The 22,182-nt window shown below is 38.0% G+C and overlaps 1 protein-coding gene across 1 annotated transcript in view; it reads right to left on the bottom strand.

The window, feature by feature from the left end:
• Nucleotides 1-22,182, bottom strand: part of LOC125328594 — a 184,900-nt gene that overhangs the window by 90,185 nt on the left and 72,533 nt on the right. Inside the window, exons 14-16 of the mRNA XM_048309507.1 lie at nt 21,977-22,138; nt 14,583-14,665; nt 10,689-10,828 (exon numbers count right to left, since the gene is read on the bottom strand). Of these exons, the coding sequence (XP_048165464.1) occupies nt 10,689-10,828; nt 14,583-14,665; nt 21,977-22,138 (385 nt within the window). The remainder of the gene's footprint in view (nt 1-10,688; nt 10,829-14,582; nt 14,666-21,976; nt 22,139-22,182) is intronic.

Here is a 22,182-nt window from a genome sequence, read left to right as displayed (position 1 = left end):
AAGTTTCTGCTGACTCATTGCCCCCAAAAGAGAAATTATAACAAAGTTAATGAAAGTTCCAAACATTATACAGTATTTTTAGTTCATTTTGCTCTTCTACACTTTCCAATTTTTTCCAAGTGGGTAACATTAAATAAAACATTTTTCCCAATTAGCATTATTATGCATTATTATAATTATGTGTTTTACATTTAGTGTATTGTTGCTATTCTTCCAATGAAGTCTAGGAAAATGGCAGAATGAAGCCTGGAGTTACGTTATTTTGAGCTGATTTCCCTGTAACATTAGTAAACATTTTGATGCATCACATCACTAGTAGCACTATTCTCTCTTGTCTTCCCCCATTTAATGAAAATCTGTGAAATAAATGCTACAAGGCAGTACTGCTGGCATGACAAATTCCAAGCCAATAAGTCTTGCAGTTGCCAAGATGTAAGCTCTGAAACTTGGCATTTGGCATTCAGAACTAGATAACCTCACTATAGTAACTACATTCACTGTATCTACAAGAGGGATGAATAAATCAACAATAATTGAACTACTAAAAGTGTCTAATTTCCAGAGTAGTGCTTCAAGCAACAACTGAAATTAAAAAACTGTTAAAACACAGCTACATACCCATACAATCTTGTCATGAATGCACTGAAGCAAAGGTTAACAAAAAAGAATGAATATGCATTCTTTGCTAAAAGTAGCGTTCCTTGATCTACAGTAGTGATGAACTGTATAAATGTCAGGTCTCGTCCAAGTCCCACAGAGCCTGGCATTCCCAGTAGCAAGAATTTTTTATTGTTCCTGTAACATTACTCGAAGTAGGGAAAAGGCTATTCCTGCTGCATGTGGAATGCAGTCCCTATTCTTGAAGCCTGGCAGTGTTTCCAAAGTTAGAAATGACCATAAACCCTTGAAATATTGTTGGTATCTCCAGGGCCTGATCCAAAGCCCAGTGAAGGCAAATGGGAAGATTCCACATGGCCTCAGTTTTGTGTGGGCCAGGCTTAAAATATTACTTCCCTTGCCACTTGATTTCATAGTTCAGAATTTCTCACGTTGTCCATGCCATACCTCATTGAATTTGCCATTCACTCATCTTTTCTTCTGCCGTTAATTTTTGTTAGAAAAATGCAGATCTGGAAATCTTTAGGACAATAATTAGCACAGTAGGTTAAATGGACTCAGTGCTTTAGATAAAGAGGATACTCTAATAAACAGAGCTTTTAATGTAACATGTTTCCACACTAATACACAAGAGAGAACCTACCACTGGGACACCAGTCTGCTGTACGCTGCTTTGAAAACTGTCTCCTAGAATTAATTCAGACTGATTAGCATAGCATGGATGCATTCACCTGGGGAACTAACTAAAAATAATAGCCAATTTACAAATGAACTAGAGTAGGCTTTTTAAACTCCCATGACTCCACAGATCGGTGGCAGAGTCACATCTCTGTGACTGCCACACAGCTGGCGTTAAGCTTTTGGGGATACACAATCAAAAGGAATTGCTGGAAGGCACTGAGATGCTGGGTAGAGCCATTCCTTGGGCAACTGTTTGGACAGTCCTGCTATGATGACAATATCAGTCTTAGGGACTGGTTAAAAATACCGAGGAAGCATATTTCCATCTAAAGCCACTAGATGACCATTTGATTTCCAGGATCAGTTATTGACTTTCTTTCAGGACCACAAATCTGGAAATCCAGTATTTATTCAGTGTTAATCTTCAGGAAAAAATACAGGCATTCTCGGTTTTAAACCTTTACTTTATCATATCTGGTTTTTTTTCTGAAAGCTGAGGCGTAAGAGAGACACTACCACCGAGGAGATGCTGGTTCTTATAACTATCCCAGGGAAAACTGGAAAGTGTTTTTATGTGTTTATGTATATAAGGCATGTACAGATAGGGAAGTGTTTCTCCATATGCACTGTGCAGGATGGTGAAATGCGTGATAAACTGGACTGAATACATATCTTTCACTCTCTGACATTTTGTAGGTCAAACTCTATATCTGATGTGTGTATTTTTAGTGAGAAAGGCATATTCTAAGAGACAAGAGAATCCTTTAGTTCCTCAGAATTCCTGGCACATCTAAGGCTAAATTGAATATTTGTGGTATGAACATACATCCAAGTGTCTTTTAGAAGATGAGGATCATGATACAATGTTTTGAAACAGAAATTATTCCAACTTTGAAATATTATAACTTACCAAGCAACCAAAGATGCTCAAAGGCTCCTGTGCTACATTTAACCGAGATGCAAGGCAAATAAAAACAGACAGTTATCCAGCATAAAATGATACACATAATGGTTAAGGGTGGCATTGTTTCCTCTACATAAAGCAAGCTTCAAAGGGAAAAGTAATTTTTGGATTAATGGGCAAACAATGCAGAACAAATTACATTAGTAGTTAGTTAAAAGCTCTGTAAAATAGCTTGACCTCTATTTCTGAGTAATGGGACTGATGAAGGAATGGGATTTTTTTTTCCATCCCCAACTCTCTTCCCCTGCAGCGGTTTAGACTGGAGAATTAACAGCCGGGAAGAGCATCTCTTCTCATTGTGAGAAAGACGTAGCATTCAGTACAGCTGCAAGAAAGAATAGCTGAACCAGGAGTTTCACCACTGTTAATTCCATAAAACAGTCTGGCATGTTTTCAGTCATTAGCCCTCAGCAGATACCTAAACCAAAAACTGGGATAAATCTAGATACCAGGCTGAAAAGCTTATGAAGACAAAGTACACCAGAGGATTACCTAGTCTGTTCAAAAACTAAGTTCAAGACAGTGATTCACACTGTCATAAGAATTAAGCATGACGACTGTAAATTCCTCACTGGCTGGACTTCCTCTTAAATCACAGGGCAGATAGATGGCATTTTATTCAGAATTTTGTAACCAGACTCCCAAACCTGGCAGTTTGGTTTGAATATTCAGATCCAAGGCCAGGCAAATGGCAGATCCTCTCTGCTGTCTCCGATTCACCTTCCTCATCTCCACCCTACCCAAATTTGACTTTGCCAGAGAGGGAGATGCTGTATTTTTACCCAAAGAAGGACAAAATAGAACGCAAGAAATATTGGTTCCACTAGGTGATTGAGGAGGAGCATGTTGACTGTCATCCACACTTTTATCATCAGCTCTGAAATAAGAAACAAGAGTCACAGTAAACAAGGCCTACATTTGCCCAAAGTTTTCTGCTCTTTTCAGCTTCACCATTACAGGCTTCTTGTTCCCACCCTTTGTGAAGCATCTCAATTTGTACTGAAAACCTGTAAAAGCAGAAACCCTGCTAACTTCTCTGGCTGTTTTGTCACACATCACTGTATATTTAATAATAATTATGCCTCTGCCGAGGTATTTTATTCTGATAAAATCAGAACTATCCCACTAGGATCTTCAGCTACTTATTCATTTTGCTACAGGCTACAACAGAAAGACTTAGAGAATTTACTGAAATAACAAAGTCATTTTACATACATATGGTCTATGCTTCTGTGCCACAGCAGTGACAGATAAAAAGCAGCAATCTATCATATTTTTCTCTCCACACTGTACTCAATAGGATCCTAAGTGTGGTACCTATTTTGCTACTAATGCACATGTATAACTCCCACTTATTTACTGTAGTGCCCTGAAGATGTGACAGTTAGCTATGTAATGCACTTATTATTTTTATTCATTCTATTCATTAGAGATGACCATGTATGGCACACTTATAGCTTCGCTTTTCTCCACTAGTCATCAGTAATGTCATCTTTTCTAGCTCATGAAAACAAAATGTTTATTAAATGACAAACAACAACCACATCTCTCCCAACTCGACGTTTCACAGCCAGTTTCCCAAGTCTTCTATTCTCCTATGAGTCTGAACAAACCAAAGGGCAATTCAGCTAGGTCAAAAAGTGTTTTTGTGCTGAGCAGGAATCCAAGCTGAATTGTGTGAAATGCCTGTGAGAGAGAAAAGCTGGCTGTGCTCTCTAGAAGGTATTTTGACTGCACTCATGGCAAAGGCTCCAACAACATTGTGAGTCCACATTGCTTGGTAACTGGAGACTCAGCATTCCCCATATTTAAGAAGATAAATTAGCAATTTATTGTCAAAGAGCTGCATGGTAGTCATACACAGTTTTCCCCCTACTATTACCAAATTTGAACCATATTTTTTTACTTTTACCAGACAAGAATTCTCCAAGATGGAGGAAACGAGCAGAAAGTGTGTTTTGGCGGGCAATTATGAACGCACAATCCTGGAGAGGTCTAGGTCAAACTGTGAACTGCTCCAGCACTAGGGAGCATCTTCCCTGCTCTTTCAGCCCCATTACTCATAACCAGATGGCAAGTACACAATTCCCTTGACAAGATCTCTAGGAAAACTTTGTGTTTGTACTGAAGTTGCTCCATGACTGAGCTCACTACTCGTTTCTGCTCAAGAACATTAAAGCCAGCAGAAAAGAAAAAAAGGAGCACCAACCAAACAGACAAACATCTCCCTAAGGTAAGTGTAATTGTAACTGATCAGTCACTGATGACTCTCAACTGACACTCTCAACTGATTTTTTGTATCACTAGTTTCTCTTCTCAATTGCTAGAGGCCCTCTCTCAGCTGGTGGAGTTCTGCAGGTCTGGCACCTGCAGGAGGAAAGGCATTGGCTCTCAACTCTTTCTCTCACTCTGAACAGATAAATAAAATTATAATAATGTATAATTGCATTAAGTCCATAGGTAACTGCAATAGCACATGTTTTCCATCACCATAAGAATATCAAACCCTGGCAAAATTAAGAGTGTGCATAGATATTGGAGGGCTTTGCAAAAGATTCCCAGAGAAAACAGTTCTTAGCAAAGACTCATGTTTCATGTATTTTCAATCCTTAGAAGTTTGTTTCCCATCTTTCTTCCCACCAGTTTAGATTAATTTTGAAATAAATTTTTGTTGATTTCAAATTTGTTTCCAAACACTTTATTTCTCATTCAATTTTCATTGGCAAAATTTTACCACAATGAACCAGAACAGGGAAATAATTCTTCCATTGCACAAGAGAAAAAAGAAATGAAATCTCTGAATATGTGCAGTTCATTGGAATTTGCCCAATTAAGAATTACATTATATAATAAAAGAAGAAACTGACAGCTTCAGAAAAATTAGATTGCATAGGAAAGATGCCATAGTCATATTAAATGATTTGTCCATAGAATTATTTTCCAAAATGTAAATTTCTCCTCTAACAGAAAAATCATCCATGAAACCAAGACTAAAGCAAAAAGTCCACAGAAATATGTACTTGTCTGCTGTAAAACTCAATCCTCAAAGATTTGAGAACATGTACCAAACACCACCTAATACCTGAATATGTTAAAAAAACCCAAACCAAACAAAAACATGAGTTGTGTACTGCTGAGACTTGCCTACAAAAAAAAGTCCCACAAAGATTCCAGAATCAGGGAATTGTGCTCACACAACTAAATAACGTGAAAGATTGGAAAGCATTCAAAGAAAACAGTGGGACTTCTGATTTCTCCTAAGAGTTCAAGCTTGGCCTGCCTTTGTTTATATTTCAAAATGGCATTAGAAACAATGAAACAGGGTTTAGGTGGACTATCAGAAGTTACTGAGAAATTTTTAAAAGATTAACACTTTTTAAAGCAAGCAATAAAGGGTTATTCTGCTTTTCACAAAGGAAGTTGAATGTCCGCTCTTAATGGCAATATTTTATATATGGTGCATGAAAGAGATCCTACAAGAGCAGCTATAAAAAACTGGTAAAATTTGACCTTTGATTTTAGGTAAATGTTACATATTTGAATAAAAGGTTGCATTTATAGGCAGCCACAGAATTTTTTTTTTTTTTTTTTTTTACTTTAGGAAAGCTCAAGGGACAATCCAGGGAAATTTTTTAATAGGCAACACTAATTTTGAACAAATTCAAAACACTCAGACAAGGATTTTCCTCTAACGTAGGATTCATCACCCTCCTAACTTGGTATAAATTCAATCTGTTCTATTTGTATGACATAAACAACAAGCAGCTTCACAGGAATGAGGAAAACCATATGTGAAGGTGTTTTAAAAAGCACAACAGGGAATACACCAAGCAAAGAAGCATCTGCATTTATTTCAATGTCAAATCACATGTGTATTATAAAGGGAAAGTTTATTGTCTTTATATAAAAAACAAATTTACTATATTGTGCTCTTTACCGTTAACTCTTCCTGCCGCTCAGTATCCTTCTCGAGTTGGAAGAAAAAAATTAATAAAAATCATGAAGTCTACAGGTGCTGAGGCAGGTTTGTAAAGGGATTCAACCTTGTTCACCCTACCCAGGCTGTCACATGCCTGCCAAGAGCCTGCTTTGTCCTCTCCCTCTGCTTGCTACCTCTCTTGAACAAGGGCTGCATCTGCTTCTGACGGGTGTATGTGAGAAACAAAGCCTGGCCCAATGCCCTGGATTCCAGAAATGCAAGAATGTGACTCTAGATAGGATTTATTTCTGATTGATGCCTGTGTGAAACGGGACACCAGCCTGTCTCCTGCATCAAGATGCTGTCTGGTCCTGCACTGGTGCTGGACTGACCAGCCTGCAACCAAGCCACCCTGAGCAACACATGGCACTGCTGCGTGGGGTACTGGGTACTCCCCCCCAAAAGGCAGTGCCCTACAATTAATTGGTTTTATAGAAGTTGGCCAGAGTCAGCTTAACACATTTGGAGTTGAGAAGAAAATATTTCAAAGCAGCATTTAGCCTGGGTATGAGCTACAGGCACGTTGTTAAAAAGCTAATTACATGGAGACAAAGGATGATCGTTACTTTTATATTAGTGTGTAATATTAACCCTTGAGAGCTGTGTTTGATGATAAGTTGTTGGCAATTGAAACTGCTAGTATTTATATCTAAACTCAAGCCTGAAGATTCCAAAAGTCACAGAAAGTGTATATGTCATTATCTTTTTTTTGTATTAAGAAAATGGAGGTTTTTGAAATCTGGGGTCTTTTTCACATCTCCTCTAGAACTATATATAAAAAGCAATGTTAAAACATTGAAGCATTGAAATTATTTCCCACATCTGGTTTTTTATGCATGTTCAGGAAATCTGGCTTTACGGTGACAAATAGTCATCAAAAACATCTTTTTTCTCAAATTTTGCTAGTTTCAGGGAATAGAAGAAGAGAGCTAGAGAGCTTCTGACAGCAGGTTTTGGGCTGCAAAGTCAAAATTCCTCCAAACTTTCCTCCTTTTCTCGCAAGGTTACAGATCTCACCCGTATTATTCAGACAATAGTCATAAATGATATTGATCTTCTGTTGCAGGTTGCACAGGCTTTTAGCTCCAGGAACTTAAATCTCAGAGAATGGAGGTTCAGTGATGCTGTGGTGCAAGGCAAGGTCCTGGGGTGGGCTCTCCAGGAAGGTGAGCAAAGCACTTGGTGAGCATCTAGCATCTACCAGGCTGTGACTGCAGCTGACCACCTCAGCAGCACGGATGGCCCTGCAATATGTGACCACATTTGTCTGTTGTCTTAACCTCTTTGCCCTCACCTTATCTTTCAGATTCATCCTCCTCAGCCTCAACTGACTGGACCCAAGCAAAAGCTTGCTGCTCTCAGCAAGGCTGTGCATGGGCACAGTGGGAGAATCACTCGTGTAGGCTGCAAGATCGAAGCTGAAGCCTGTGGGCTTCTGCAGCCAAAATGGTCTTTTTATTACACATGTGTATAATGCCCACTGTAAGGAGGTTTGACTATGGCCTACGGATGTGAGACACCACTGTCAAATTAATATAAATGGAAAAGGACAAGCATGCTATAGCAATGGAAACAAAACAAAACAAAAAAATCACAATTATCAGAAAAATATTTGTGATCACTAAAGAATATCTTGCTCATACTCACCAATCTCCCCTTTGGCAAGCCTTAAAAGAGAAGAGAATATGAGAGAAAGAAAAGAAGAGAGAAAAATCATGGGGAGAGGCAAGGAGTGGGGGGGGAAGAGAGAGACTGAGACAGTGGATACTTTTAACTTGTCACAGTACAACACTAGCTTTTAATTAATACAGGGTATGTACAACTTTGAAGACTGTTGGTCATGCAGTATTTTATGATAAATACATTTTATGGGATTTTTTTTTTTAAGAGGATTTTGTAAAATAACCTAGCCCAATAAATGATTTACCAGCTGCAATAAAAGATCAAGGAAATTGCTCAGATTGCATCTTGGAGCATCTAAAACTCTGAAGTTTATGGAGATCTAAGCTGCCCCCAGATCTACAGTGCTATTAAAAATTTTTGTAGTAGCTAATTATCTTGCATTGCATTTTTTAAAAGGTAGCAATTGTAGCAGAGAGGAAAGTCTGGAAACAGACAAAGAGGAGTTGATGTCCTTTGATGGAGAAAGTAAGACAGAAGGAAAGGAGGAGAGAGACAGAAGTGAGCAACAATTGAAACATCATGCTGGTATAGTAACAAATGGAATTAACAGCTCACAAGGTATCAGATTTCTGGGGAAATTACCTGAATTAACTCTATGTTTTAAAAATATATTATTAAGGACACATTGTTTACATGGCATGCTATGTGTAATACCTATATTACTTGACCAAGAGTGGAGTAATTTGATTTTCCTATTTTTTTTTCTTTATGATAAATATGATGACCACAAGTGAAGAAGAAAGCAAAGATATTCCCTCCCTCTAAATTCTGTTTTGTTCTAACCTCATGGGACCTGAACATAACAAATAAGTAAATAAAGCAAGAACTGGTCCTTATTTCCAACAGGATGACAGATACAGTAAATAGAATGGCATATTGAAATAACAAGATGATGGCCTCACCTAGGACAGGCAGCACCCTGACACATGCCTTGTTTCCTTTGTTTTGTACCAGGAAGATCCGGTTCATGCCCTGTAAATTCCTGTGCTTGAATATAACTCTGCCTGCCCTGGCAAATTCAGTGTCCCTGCAGGCATGGGGCTCAGGGACAGCTGAGCTGCCTAAGAAAGGACAAAGAAAAGAAATAGAAAAGGAAATGGAAGAAAAAGCAGTAATTTTTTCCTCTTTCCCAAATCAGAAGGCAAGGTGCATGGCAACTGAAACAAGAGCCTGTCCCCTCTGCTCCTCCAGATACCTTGTGCAATCACAAAGGCCACGGGCTTGAAAGCCCGGGACCAGGCTGATATGGGTGGAGTTGGGCCCCTTTCCCAACACTTTCAAGCTGCACAACTTTGGAAAGAATAAAGGATCAATGCTGCTGACTTTAAAGGTAGACAGAACCACAGAATGGTTTACGTTAGGAGGGACCTTAAAAGCCATTTAGTTGCAAACCCTCTGCCATGAGCAGGGACACCTTCCGCCAGACAGTTCAGGGCTCCCTCCAACCTGGCCTTGAACGTTTCCAGGGATGGGACATATACAATTAAATATTAATTTTATCACTGTAACTCTACAAGACACGGAAGAGAGAAAGTGAAGTTCACCACTACAGAAAGCAAGCACCTTGAGATAGATAATTGATGATAATTTGGTTAATTTTATTTGAAAATTGAGGTAGGTAAAACGAAACAGTGGGAGCTGGCAAGGATATTTGGATGAGCACTGCTACTCTAAAATCTATTCTTATATTATGGCCAGGATGGGGGAGTCCTTAATTGTCCAAAATAACCATAATTAATTCAGCAGAATTATGAAAGCCTAATTATATGAGTGTGTGTTATTTTTCTACCTGATTTCTGCCTTCTGCAGCACTCAGGGTCAATCACCTCTAGGGCTGAATGCAGATTACTACGGTGAAAATGCATTCTGTGTCTGTAAGGTCTTTACCTGACTTCCTGCCAATTTTAAAGGCACCAAGTGAATGTGGCAAGTGAGAGCAGGGCACAGACAGCACTAGTGAGGTTGAAGGCTGCTTGGCTTGCCTGTGAGATAATCCTGTCTCATGTTTTGATAGGGAAGTAATTTAAAACTAAATTTTCACAGACATACACCCTATTCTGATGTTTGTTTTCTGGATGCTTTATTTGAAACTCTAGGGGCTGATTTGCAGAAGATCATGGGTGCCAGAAATGTACACCTGGGTTTTGAATATTCAAAGCACAATAGGGAGCTATATGAAATATTATCAGATCATTTCATTTAGTGCAGGATTGGGTCTTCATTGTTTTTTTACTAATTACAAATAACTGTCCAACTTTTGCAATTACCTAGATGAAATTCCAGGAAATATAATTATAAGTAAATGAAAAGATTTCATTTTGATGTAGCCTTTTTAATTTCACTTTAATTTATCTATTCATTTTAAGTCATTCCCCATATGTGTATTTTATTACAGAGAACAGTAATAATATTTAAAGTAACATCCAGAAAAGGTAGTGTATTGCTCTTAAAATGCTGAAAAGATTATGGTAGAAATCATCTTGCCTTTATTTCCCTGACACAGCTTCTCAAAACAATGCAGCAATGTCAAAATTGCATTCTCAGACAAAAAGTGCTTCCAATTTTTTTAACTCAACTTCATCATAAATATTACTAAGAAGTCAAAAGAAAATCCATGGGGGTTTTCTGGTTCAGGGTTTTTTTTTGGTTTTCGGGGTTTTTTTTAGCCTAATAACTTTCATCTAAATGTAGATACCTCTGTAATACACGTATAGCAAGACAAACTTTTGGATTGTGAAACTATTTGATGCTGAGATCACTTACCACACAGAAAAGGTATATTTCTCCAAGTCTTCCAAATAAAAATTGCTCTCTGTGGATGTTTTCCCTTCTTCTCGGTTGTCATTGTTCTCAGGACCTGATTTTTCTTCATAACATTGGGCAGGTGGGTTATTCCAGCTGACCTTTAAATGAAAAGAAGAAACAAATTAGAATACTAAGGTAATCAGCTGAAAACAGCTAGCAAAGTAAGAGGTGCCAGCTTCTCTGAATTCTAGCTCTGTTTTCACTCTATAACAAACGTGGGAACCAGCAGTGGCAAAGTTGGCTCAAAACACTTTGAATAGACTAGCCTATTTCAGTTGGAAGGGACCTACAACAAACATCTGTGTTCCAATTCAGGGCTGACCAAAAGTTAAAGATGCTGTTAAGAACATTGTCCAAATGCCTCTTAAACACTGACAGGATGAGGGCATCAACTACCTCTCTAAGTAGATTACAGGCTTTTGGCCACCCTCTAAATAAAAAATTGCTTCCTGCTGTCCAGTCTGAACCTCCCCTGGTGCATACATGCCCTGTCACTGGGGACCAGCAAGAAGACCTCAGCACCTCCTTTTCCACTTTCCCTCCCCAGGAAGCTGTAGAGAACAACAAGGCTCCCCTGAGACTCCTTTTCTCCAAGCTAGACAAGTCCTCAGCCACTCCTGACAGGACGTGCCTTCCACCCCCATATTTTCCCCTCCTCTGGACACATCCAAAAGACCTTTACAACCTTCTAAAATCCTGGGGCCTGGAGATGCACACAGATTATTTTTCTGTGAATTGATTTATGGTCCTATAAGGCTGTGGTTTGACAAACCCTCTCAAGGAGATGCAAGCTCACGGTGATACCAGCAGTCAGTCAGTCTTCCTATATGTGCTAGTTTTTTCCTGTGTGGCACACCACACTCCGTCAGTGCAAAAATCTGGACATGTACATAGTAAGCCATATGGAGGGAACTGATCTGGGAATGGAATTAATACTGTTTGGCTTCTCTTTTTTTCTTTTTCTTTAATTAACTGTGTTAGCTCTCAGCTGGACCCATTCTTATCCAGGCCACCCTTCCCTGGTTGCCAGCACAAAGGAGAGGGACAGTACTGTATCTTTCAGTGCTGGTGATAGTTTAAATAAACTACCCTTTGAGCTACAAAGTAGAGAATCCTGATGTGTGCTCATCCCTGGAATAACAACTTTGCATGCACAGGGTCTGATTCAGCACTGCATCACCTCTCTGAATTAATTGCCAGATTCCCTGGATGTCTGGCATTATCGCCCCTGGACAGAAAGCCAAACATCACTTCCACCAAGAGACACAATGAAGTTGTAATTTACCAGACAAACATCTGCAGGTGACTGCAACAAAGATATCTATTAATACCTTCCCAGGCAAAAAACCAAACTCTAAAGGGTTTGTTAACATTTAGTGAACAAGTCCAGAGAGGACAAGGGGAGGGATGCATTGTTGCAGTCACATCACTTCACTCTTTGTTAATTAGGCAAACTACAAAGATTTTTTTTTTTTTTGACTCTGTAAACCATTCTGCTCTAAAAGGTAAATTTGTATTCTGAATCTTGGATTACACAGATCTCGTGCACATTTTGAATTTCAGCCACGTGACTGTCCAGCCTTATTCCCTAGAAGTCAAGGTTTCAGAATGGGTAGTGTGTACAAGGTACCTTTCTTGCACTGACATTGTCTCCATGAAACTATTCCTGTGCAAAGCAGATGTAAAGACATTATTAGGGACACAAATCCTAAAGGTGTTAAAGAGTATTACGAGTTAATTTCTCTGAGACTGTGTTTGCTCTTTTCTGAGGTACAAAAAGCAGAAACTAGTCATCGGCATGAGGATGGCATTATAACCACAGAATATATTTTACTTCTCTCAGAAATCACTGACCATGAGCATTCTCTCTTTTATTGCTCCATTCAATATCGTAATAGATGCAGTGGTTTGCACACTCGTTACAACACAGGTTAAGTTGTTGCTAATGCCCACCACTCAGAATACACTCAGTGAGAGACCACTTGCAACTCTAGCATAGATGAATTTGGGGGCAGGGAGGGCAAAGCAGAGACATCCCCAAAAAGTTGAGATCAGACTCAAAGATCTTTCTGATTCCTTTTACTACACAAAACCCCATAAATTTAAAATATCTGTTTACAAAAAGAAAGGGACTGTTGAGGAGAATGAACCAATACGTGTACTTCTGTCTTCTTCCTTGAGTCTTTTCTTTACATTTGTTATGGTTTCCTATATATGATTGTTAAGCAAAATTATTTTAGAAAATAGTATCCAGAGACACAAGTAGACCCTAATTATAGAAATCAGGCCAAATGCCTAAATCTTGAACATGCTAAAACAAGTCTCTCTCTGAATATTAGGGTACACTCATCCCATTAAAAATGAGGGGCCCTCACAACCTCTGAAAGGAGATTTCACATGCTCACATTTCTTTTGTGCAGAAGATTCTCGTAAGAGGCTCAGTTCAGAAATCTATTCAAACATGTCAATAACTGTAAGCTTGTGAGTCATTTCACTGAGTCCAAAGGGACTAGACAGTGCCGAATTACCCATGGGTTTATGCACCTCACTGAAACCAGGTCACTTTAATGTGGCTTTGAGAGCCACCCACAACTGAGGCTCCTATAAGACCATGACATTTTGTTCAAAGACATTGTGTTATTATGGGATTGTAGGAAATGAATTTCACTCTGCCACTCCCATGGGTTGGGTCGGGTTGCTTTGCCCATTACACCCTCTCCATTGGTCCTTAAATCATCCTTCCTGGAGATATATGGCTAAACACCCACACACATGCACACCTCAGTCTGCAGCTACATTTATATGTAACTCTGTTTTCTTCAAGTTATCGTTACCTTCCTGAAAAAGCAAATCACTTGGAAACTTAGACATTGAAAAGACAGAGAATTTCCAGTTGGCCAATCTGGTTTTGCTCACAAAATATAGATCATCACCCTACTGAAGTTAAAAGCTGCAATTATAATCCCCAGCCATTGAGTATTTGTGCTATACTAGTAGTCACACAAGTCTGTGGGTACTCTGACTACTGTGGTGATTTTTTTCCTATGGGCAATTAAAAGCATTAAAAATGCTTCAGAGTGTATCTAGAACAGGGTGAGACAAATTACCAGAATGATTAATTTGAATATTCATGTTTGCAGTTCATTCACCGCAGCCACGCTGATTTAAGGATAGAAGTGGAGCAACACTTACAGAGAAAAAATTGCAACTGTCATTGGAAAATACCTAATTTAATAATACAGTGCAGGGAGAAGCAATTTTTAGGAATACAGAGTCTTCTTTGTGTCTTAGTTCTCAGGATTTACATTAAATCTGAAAGTTTCGGTAGCATCTCACCCAGAAAGCATTGTCATGTTGCAGATAAAATTCCATGGTAACTTGCACTGATGACACAATATTTGTCCACAAATTAATGATGTCCTTGACCAGGATACTACAAATACCTATACTAAAAGCTTCTGATGGTAGAGGTCTTCTGCACAAATACACGAGAGCTTGAAGCTTATGCATGCTTAGGAAACCTATCTCGTGCTTACACATCACTGAAATAAAATTATCCAGCAGCTTGATCAAGCTTCTGTTGTTCAATTACTCAGTGGGCTTTTCTACTACTCCTTTGAAGTTTCATTGCTGGAGAGATTAGCTCCCTACAGACCTACACAGGAGACAGCAATACACCTGGACATGTGAAGCATTATTGTGGCTATAAAAAATTCACAGGGATAGATTAAAAAAGCACAACAACCTCAGCAAGCAAGCCCACAAATCATTCTCAAATGGCATACGTAGACGCTCCAATGGCTTCTCTGTGAGCTTTAAGTGAGATGGTGATGTTCATATCAAGACCAGTACCTTGTGATGTTCTCCTTGGACTTCCTTCAGCCAAAATGAACCACAGTGATTGTCTGCACTGCTGTGGCAATCTTGGCAATCATCTGTAATTTAAAAAAAACCCCAAACATTAATTATTTTTATATTAGCGCATAAGATAAAGCTCTGGAAAGGAAGCAGATGGGTTTTGGTCCCTCTCCCAACAAGATCCTGACTGACTTCAGGTTGATCATTTTTCCTCCTCCATCTGGGTTATAAATAGGTGGTTATTTCTCTCCTGATTTCTGAAAGTGTTAGTATGATAAATGCAGGGACCTGTGGTGTTGGAAATAAAAATTGCATAGACATAAAATGGGGGGAAAAGTAAAAATAAAGAAAGACTAGAAGACACAAGAAGAATTACATGGGAGGGTATTTCAAACGCCCCAGGAAGTGTTCTTCAGAAGACAGAAGGTTAATTTTCTTATATGGACATAGCTGTGGATCAAGAATGAGGCACAAAGTGCTCGAATAAACTTTGCTTAGAAAACACAATTCACATGTCCCTCAAGCTCCTGAAAAGCAGTGACCTGTGGAATGAACAAAAATGTACTCCCACATCACAGCAAGCAGGGGTGTGGCAGAAATAAAGGTCTATATTACCCTTTTTAATGTATGACACATGGAGGATAAACCAAAAACACACTTAATAATGATTTCAAGTTTTTTCCTTTTAAGTTATTTTGAGTTCCACGTAGTAGAAGACAGTCAAGTGTATTTAAAATCATAGTAGCGGTAGGATCTGCTCTTAGGTGTTACAGAGGTTGATACACAAGATATGCATATACAATGTCACAGTTTTAGGCCTGTGTATCTATGTGCACACCCATGGATATCTTTCTTACTTTCTACATATATATACACACAGGTACAGGTTGAACATTCATAGTGAAGGAGGGATTTGCAGGTATTTACATCATCTGGGGAGAAAGCAGAGGTCTACTGAAATCAGTGAAACAGCATAAAATGCAGCTGCTGGGTATGTCACGTGTGTGCACACATGCTGTTCAAACTGTGTCTATGTATTTGTGTATGGGATACGCATATGAACCCATAAACATACATTAAAATATAAATACACCTTTGTAAAGATGGTTCCTGTGGTTTTCTTTGTTTAATTTTTCTTCTTCCTCCCCCCCCCAGTATACAAAAATGGGTTTCCAAACAGTCTTGCTGAAATGATGAATATTTTAACAATGTTTTTGGAGTCAAAGGAACAAAGCAGTAATTATCTTGGCAAAAAAAATGGGACAATAAAAAGAATAAAGAAAACAATAATATTCTACATTTAAGAAATGGGAGGGAGAAGGAACTCAAGTCTGTTATTTAATCATGACATGCTCTTTTTATATTTTATTTGTAAGGCTCTGAATGCTCTTTTCTTTCTATACCAGTGAGCTCATTACTTTAATTCCTCATAGATTTCTCTGAACAATTTTTGCTAAGTAAAAACACAGTGTAATTCTTCAATGGCTGTAATAGTAAGAAGCTGCTCAAATTAAAGATCAATAAAAAGTACAGAAAAAATCTGTATGGAAATAAATAAATAAAAGAGAGGATGGGAAATGCCTGCAATTAGACAGGATGAAAAATCTAAAAAGAAATTAAATTTAGTTGTAATACATTTCCCATTCTTTTCTTCATGAAAATTACTACTGAAGTGGTTTTTTTTCCTGTAATTTAAATGTTAAGCTGCCAGATGTGTGTCTCATGCTTGAAGAGTTGAAGCTTTGCATTATTTAGCATATTAAGATTCACAGAATTTAAAAAAGGGCTCCTTTTTTGCCTGGAGGTTCTAATTAAGTAAACCTTAGCCTGGTACATTTAAAACTTGCAATACAAGAGATTTTACTTCCTTTTTTTTTCTCAGTAGCCAAATCTCATCAATATAATAAATATGGAAAATACTTAAGATGATACAATTTTTCTTTGGCTTGAGGAATTAAACCTATCTATTATTTTAAGAAGTTTTTAATAGAGGCCAGCAATCAGAAAGACATTTAAAGACTCCAGTCTGCTTTTTAATCATAGGAGTTGCTCTTACTTAGAGGTGGGGGGGAGGGAATGTGTCTTATAAAACTGAGCTGTGTAGAAATTGTTTCTTCCACATGCAAAAAACAAAGCAGTTCTGAGAAACAAGAACCACATAGTTCTTTATTATTAAATTGCATTTTACTTTTTTATAACTTTTTGTAATTGACCACAGAAAACTAATAAAGCATTAATTAGCTGTGCTATCAGCAATTTGTTCATTGAAGGAGTGGGATTGCTGCATCAGAAACTGTAATAGCATAGAAATTCCTTTGACATACAGTACCCATAAATCATACCTTAAATACAGTTATTTTTGCCATTTTAGAAAATGTCAAAGGTGTCAACTTTGTCCAAATATAACACTTAGCAGTGACTATTTTAGTAAATTGACTCAAAATACATTTTGTTCCCTGACAGGGGAACATAATATCATTCATGATAAAAATGAACAATTTGAGGAGGAGAAAACAATACCAAGAAAGGATGATCAAAGACAGGTATCATAGCTGTGATAAAGGCACAGTGGAAGATGTAGACTCTCTGTTAATAGGTTTATTTGGAAGTCAAGAAACATATGCATAAAAGCAGGAAAATATGATTACACCAGGGCATGGAAAAGACAATAAGATTCTTAATCCAAAGTTATAAATCTGTGATCAGCTATTAACAAGAAATCCAGCAGAATAATTTAAGAGTCTACATTCTTATAAGACAAATAGGAAAAATAGGGTGGCATTTTTTCCCACCCTTGTGGAATGGGCATGACAATAGTAATGTCTGGATTTGGAAAATCATGGCAGTATGAAGGTTATTTCCAGACCTTGACAATGCTGAGTGCAGTCATTTCTGGGTGGTATTAAGCCCCAACCAAATAGTTTAGATACCAAGGAATACAAAGAAAGGGTTACCCGTACAAAATCCCTGAGTTCCACTGGCACCTATGTTTTTAAAATACCATGGAGAGATGTTGGAAACAAAAATATTATTGGTACCCTGTTACCTTTTTCCACAACAGCCTTCTCAAGGCAATAGCCAAGCATAATAGCATGACCTTTAAAATTAGAGAGTATCTTACTGCTTCCTAACCCTTGCAGAATAAAACTTAATCATTTTTTACCCTCTGCATTCAGTCTGGAAGTTGTCATGTTTGGTTATGTATTCTGTAAAAAGTACTGTGGTGCAACAGGAGTCAACTGGTAGAATGAAACCAAGGGCTGGGGGGACACCACTGAACAGTGGGAACCCCACTGTGTGTTGAAGATTTCATGTAAGACCAGGTTTTTGGTCTGGTCCTGGTAACTGATAGCCCATTAATACCTGATACACACATCTGAAGCACATCCCCTTGCTCAGCTTCACCCTAAATGCATATAGGGCTGATACTGTGAAATATTTATTATTTATGTATGGGGGGCTTGGGGAGTCTAAAAGATTTTTTTAAAATATGAACAAAAAGAAATAGCAGAGCTAGGAAATTACCTTACAGAAGTTTGATGGAAACTACTTCTGATTTATATGGGGCCAAAGAAGAGAGGGAAAGTGCAGTCCCTTCTGATAGCTGCAATCTCTCTTTAAGTCAGTAGGAAAGGGTTTCAAAGTGGTGCAATCCAAGAGTAGAGCAAGAGACAAAGAAATCACCACAGCAGGGACAGAAGATAAGATGAAGATCCTATTTGGACTCCCTTCCTAGTAATGTACTATCCTGTGGGAAATCAAATAGCATGGCAAGAGTTGGAAAATTGAAGAGTTTGGATTGTGTGGATTTCAAAACTGTAAGCGGGATCTGAATTTAATCCTAATTGGAAAAATCAATGTAATCCTTTATTTAGTCCTGCTCAGGGAAGGAAAAGACCAGCAGAGAAAGAGAAGGTTCAGCCATATGAGGCTCTGCCTCTGGGGCTCTACCTGTATTAAAAAATGAGGCGCAAGCAATCTTCATTTTAAAACATCATTTTGTTTCCTTTAAAGTGGCACCCATGAGGAATTATCCATGAGAACAGCTTTATTTTTTTTGTTTAGGTAATTATTTTTGCATCTGTATACAAACGTTATGTAGAAGCAAACAGCACCTCAGAAGGAAAAGAACCTCATTGAGGTATAAAGAGAAATATTACAATGAAGATTCACCAGTTTTCATAAAATTGTTTCAGAAGTGCTTGTGAGCATAAATATAATCCTCTCGACAAAACTATTTGTCACTTATATAAGCTCATTTTAGCAAATATAAAGCCTCCTCTCCAAAGGTAATGATAAAATTAGAATGAAGCTGTTTCTGTTTTATTTTGATATGGAAGTAACATCTTAATAAGTTCTGAAAACAGTTTTGAGTGTTATCTGGTGCTACTGTAATAAGCCCCTTGGTTAGCCTGATGCCATCTTAGTTTAGATATTATTCTGAAGCTTTGCTCTGACAGAAATGTCTTTTGATGTCACAAAAGGACACAATCCACTTCCCAACGCTTAACATTTTTCCACAGATGAAGGAAGGTTGTTGAATTTGAGATCTTAAATATGAACAATATTTAACGTGTTATTTTCAATACTCCGTTTGTTTTAGAAGACAGACATCAAGCAAAAGACTCCTTCTGAGCTGAAAATCTGAAGAAGATTTGAAAGTAGGAGCTAAAACTTGATCCTAGGTGTGCCCTAGAAAGGTGATAGAACAGAGAGCTGAAGGAATCACAGGGATTCTGTCAAACCCCGAAAAAGAGCAGAATGACAGCTGCTTGTAACAGTCTGACTAAAAATACTTACAAGAAATATTTCATGTGTTTCCAGGGGTTTTACTTGTGGTACATGCATAACTGAGGGCTTTGAAAAAAAAAAAATTGGCCTTCATGTGAGAGAAAGACAGGAGATCAGTTGCCTGTTGGGATGAGCATTGTTGGGGACAAAAATGCACTGTTGAAGCTTCAAATTAAACATCAGGAACAGTATAAATCCTAGTTTATATATCATTCTACAGAAAGTATCTGGGGATTTCAAAAAGAAGCTTTTTTTCCCTCCATATTTCTAAGAGCAGATAATGAGTTTAGTGGTGTTATTACTGACAGTGTCCCATCACAGAAAATCTATGCTTTAGCCATGTGACTTTTGAAACAAGTTTTTCATTAAAATCATATACAATAGGTACAGCAAGTACCAGAAACTGAGCTCATCAAGGAAAATTTCTGTTGTACTGTGAACAAAGATAAGGAAAAGCTTTTTTCACCTAATTCAAAATCCATGGATATTTTGGAAATCTGCTTATAGTTCAGGTAAACTTAGAATTTATTTTTTTTTAGTCCTCAGTCAATTATAGTATTATCTCTCAAATATACCTAGTCAGAGCTGATGATAATAATGCCCTTTGAACCTTGCTTTGTTACAGGTTGTGGTAATTCAGTACCTTTGCGAATCAGGCCACTTCTGTAACTACATCGTTTCAGGGTATTTGTAAGAGACTGTCTTGAACTGAAAATGCAGGTTCTAAAATGCTGTGTTTGGCATTGGGTCTCTGCCAAACTCCACATAAGCAATTTGAACAAAAATTCAACATACTGGCTTTAGATCTAGAAAAACACTGGTGATGGGAAGAGGGGAGAAGGAATACCTGTCTACCTGCACAACTAATAATTGGGTTTCGAGACACAGTCTAAAGGCGGAAACATCCAAATACAGTCTAGGAAAAGAAATCAGAAAAAAAATTAAAAGCAGACAAAATCGAATGTCAAACACCATTAAACATTATTTTAAAACCCTTTTGTTCGTGAAGATTACTTATGTTTTTACTGTTTTGAGTATTTTAAGCTGCTTTGCACAACTAATGTTGAGCAAATGAACAAAATAGATTTCAAAGTAGATTCTACTAATGTAGAAGTTGGACAAATTTTCTAAGCTAGGGCTCTGTTTATATTCTTAGAAGGACCAACATCTGGAAAAGACATGCTAAGTGCTGGTCTTATCAGGACATGCAATGAGAACCCTTGGAAGATTGAAAATTTTTATTACTTTTTTTTCTGTAATATTCTTAACCTTTTGTCACAAACATCCTTTCAACAAAAAATGACACCAGCTCTGTATTCTACTTTTTACACATCTGTGATGGTCAATATCAATATTCAGCATTTATGAATCCTGATTGGCAATACCATGCTAGCTCCTACCTCTGTCTGTGCCCACTTGACATATTCAGCACACACACCTATAGCAGCAGATGCGTAGTCCTAGCCTTCTTGGACAGGCAACAGAGAAGGACAGCACCAATGAAATTATTTTTGGATGGTATTTCAGGGGTTACTGTAAAAGGGAAGCTGGCATATCAATTGGCTTCAAACTGACGTTCATCCAAAATTCTACTGCATCATTTTGGGGAGCCCACAGACTTGAAGACAATAAGCTACTATTTACACAGATAAGAGGTAGTTTCAGACCTCAGGTCTGTTACCTAATATTTCACAGTTCAGTGTCTAAACATCACCTATTACAGCTTCCTGGTACAGAAGAAAAGTCACCCTCTCCCTTCAAAAGGTGGGATTAATTTATTTCCACTTGCACTTTCATCTCTACGCACAGGCCTGGGTTATGAAGTGGGAGTAGGTATCCATATCCTTGGCACCTTCAAATCCCTGTGCCATGGTAAGTCTGCCTCTGGCTGTCATGGCAGTCTTTGAGTTTAGGAGAGGACCTAGGGGTTGTATTACTCAATTCTCAGATAAATACTTTTTACCTGGGACTTAAAACAAAAAAACAAACTACCAAAAAAATCCTGAAAACAACCAATAAAAATGAACAGAAAAATTAACAAAACCAAGGAAAAAACACCATCATAGCAATTTGCAGGGCTTTGTCTTCAGAAATCCTACATCCCAGAAGAAAATGCTACCTGATGTAAATACAGACAGGCACTTTTATGCAATTTAGCTCAGCACAATTAACAAAGGATATTGCTATTAATGTGCTGCAGGAAGAAAAAGTACTTCCCAAGCACCTAACAGCAACATGTTGTGATCCATGGATATAAATGACCAAATAAAATGAAAGGATGTAAAAATGTCACAGAAACACCAGCCGTAATCTAATGTTGTCAGTGCACTGCACACACACCTTGTAATTACTAACACATTTGGCCTACAAATATATTTTAGACAGGAGAGTCCACTGCTTCTGCACCTCTTTGCCTAAGCTGCTTTTGATCCCTAACAATTGATTTAAACTCTTCCATCACTTCCTTTGCCCAGTGAAATAATGATGAGATGATATCACAGGGCTAGGGGGAAGGTGCACGGGGCTACTCACACACATGCCAAGCAGATCTATTTGCAAACTTTCAGTAAATTAAGTAACGCAATAAAAGTCCTGACCTGCTGGAAGCATTTTAAGCTCTTCTCTTTTCCTCCCAGCTTCTTCTGACACACACTCTTCTCCTCCTTTTGCAGCATTAAACTGCTTTTCCACTTCCTTTACAACAGTGGGAATACTTCCCTTATGGGTGTCGGGATCTTTCGGGGAGGTCAGAGGTTGCCCTGCAGAGGAAATGACAAGCTGTGAAATGTAAAAGAACAATTCC

Source organism: Corvus hawaiiensis, chromosome 1 (assembly GCF_020740725.1).
Source record: "Corvus hawaiiensis isolate bCorHaw1 chromosome 1, bCorHaw1.pri.cur, whole genome shotgun sequence".
NCBI classification, from domain to species: Eukaryota; Metazoa; Chordata; class Aves; order Passeriformes; family Corvidae; genus Corvus; species Corvus hawaiiensis.
Note: the sequence above shows the minus strand (reverse complement) of the source record. Positions and strands in the feature narration are given on the sequence as shown.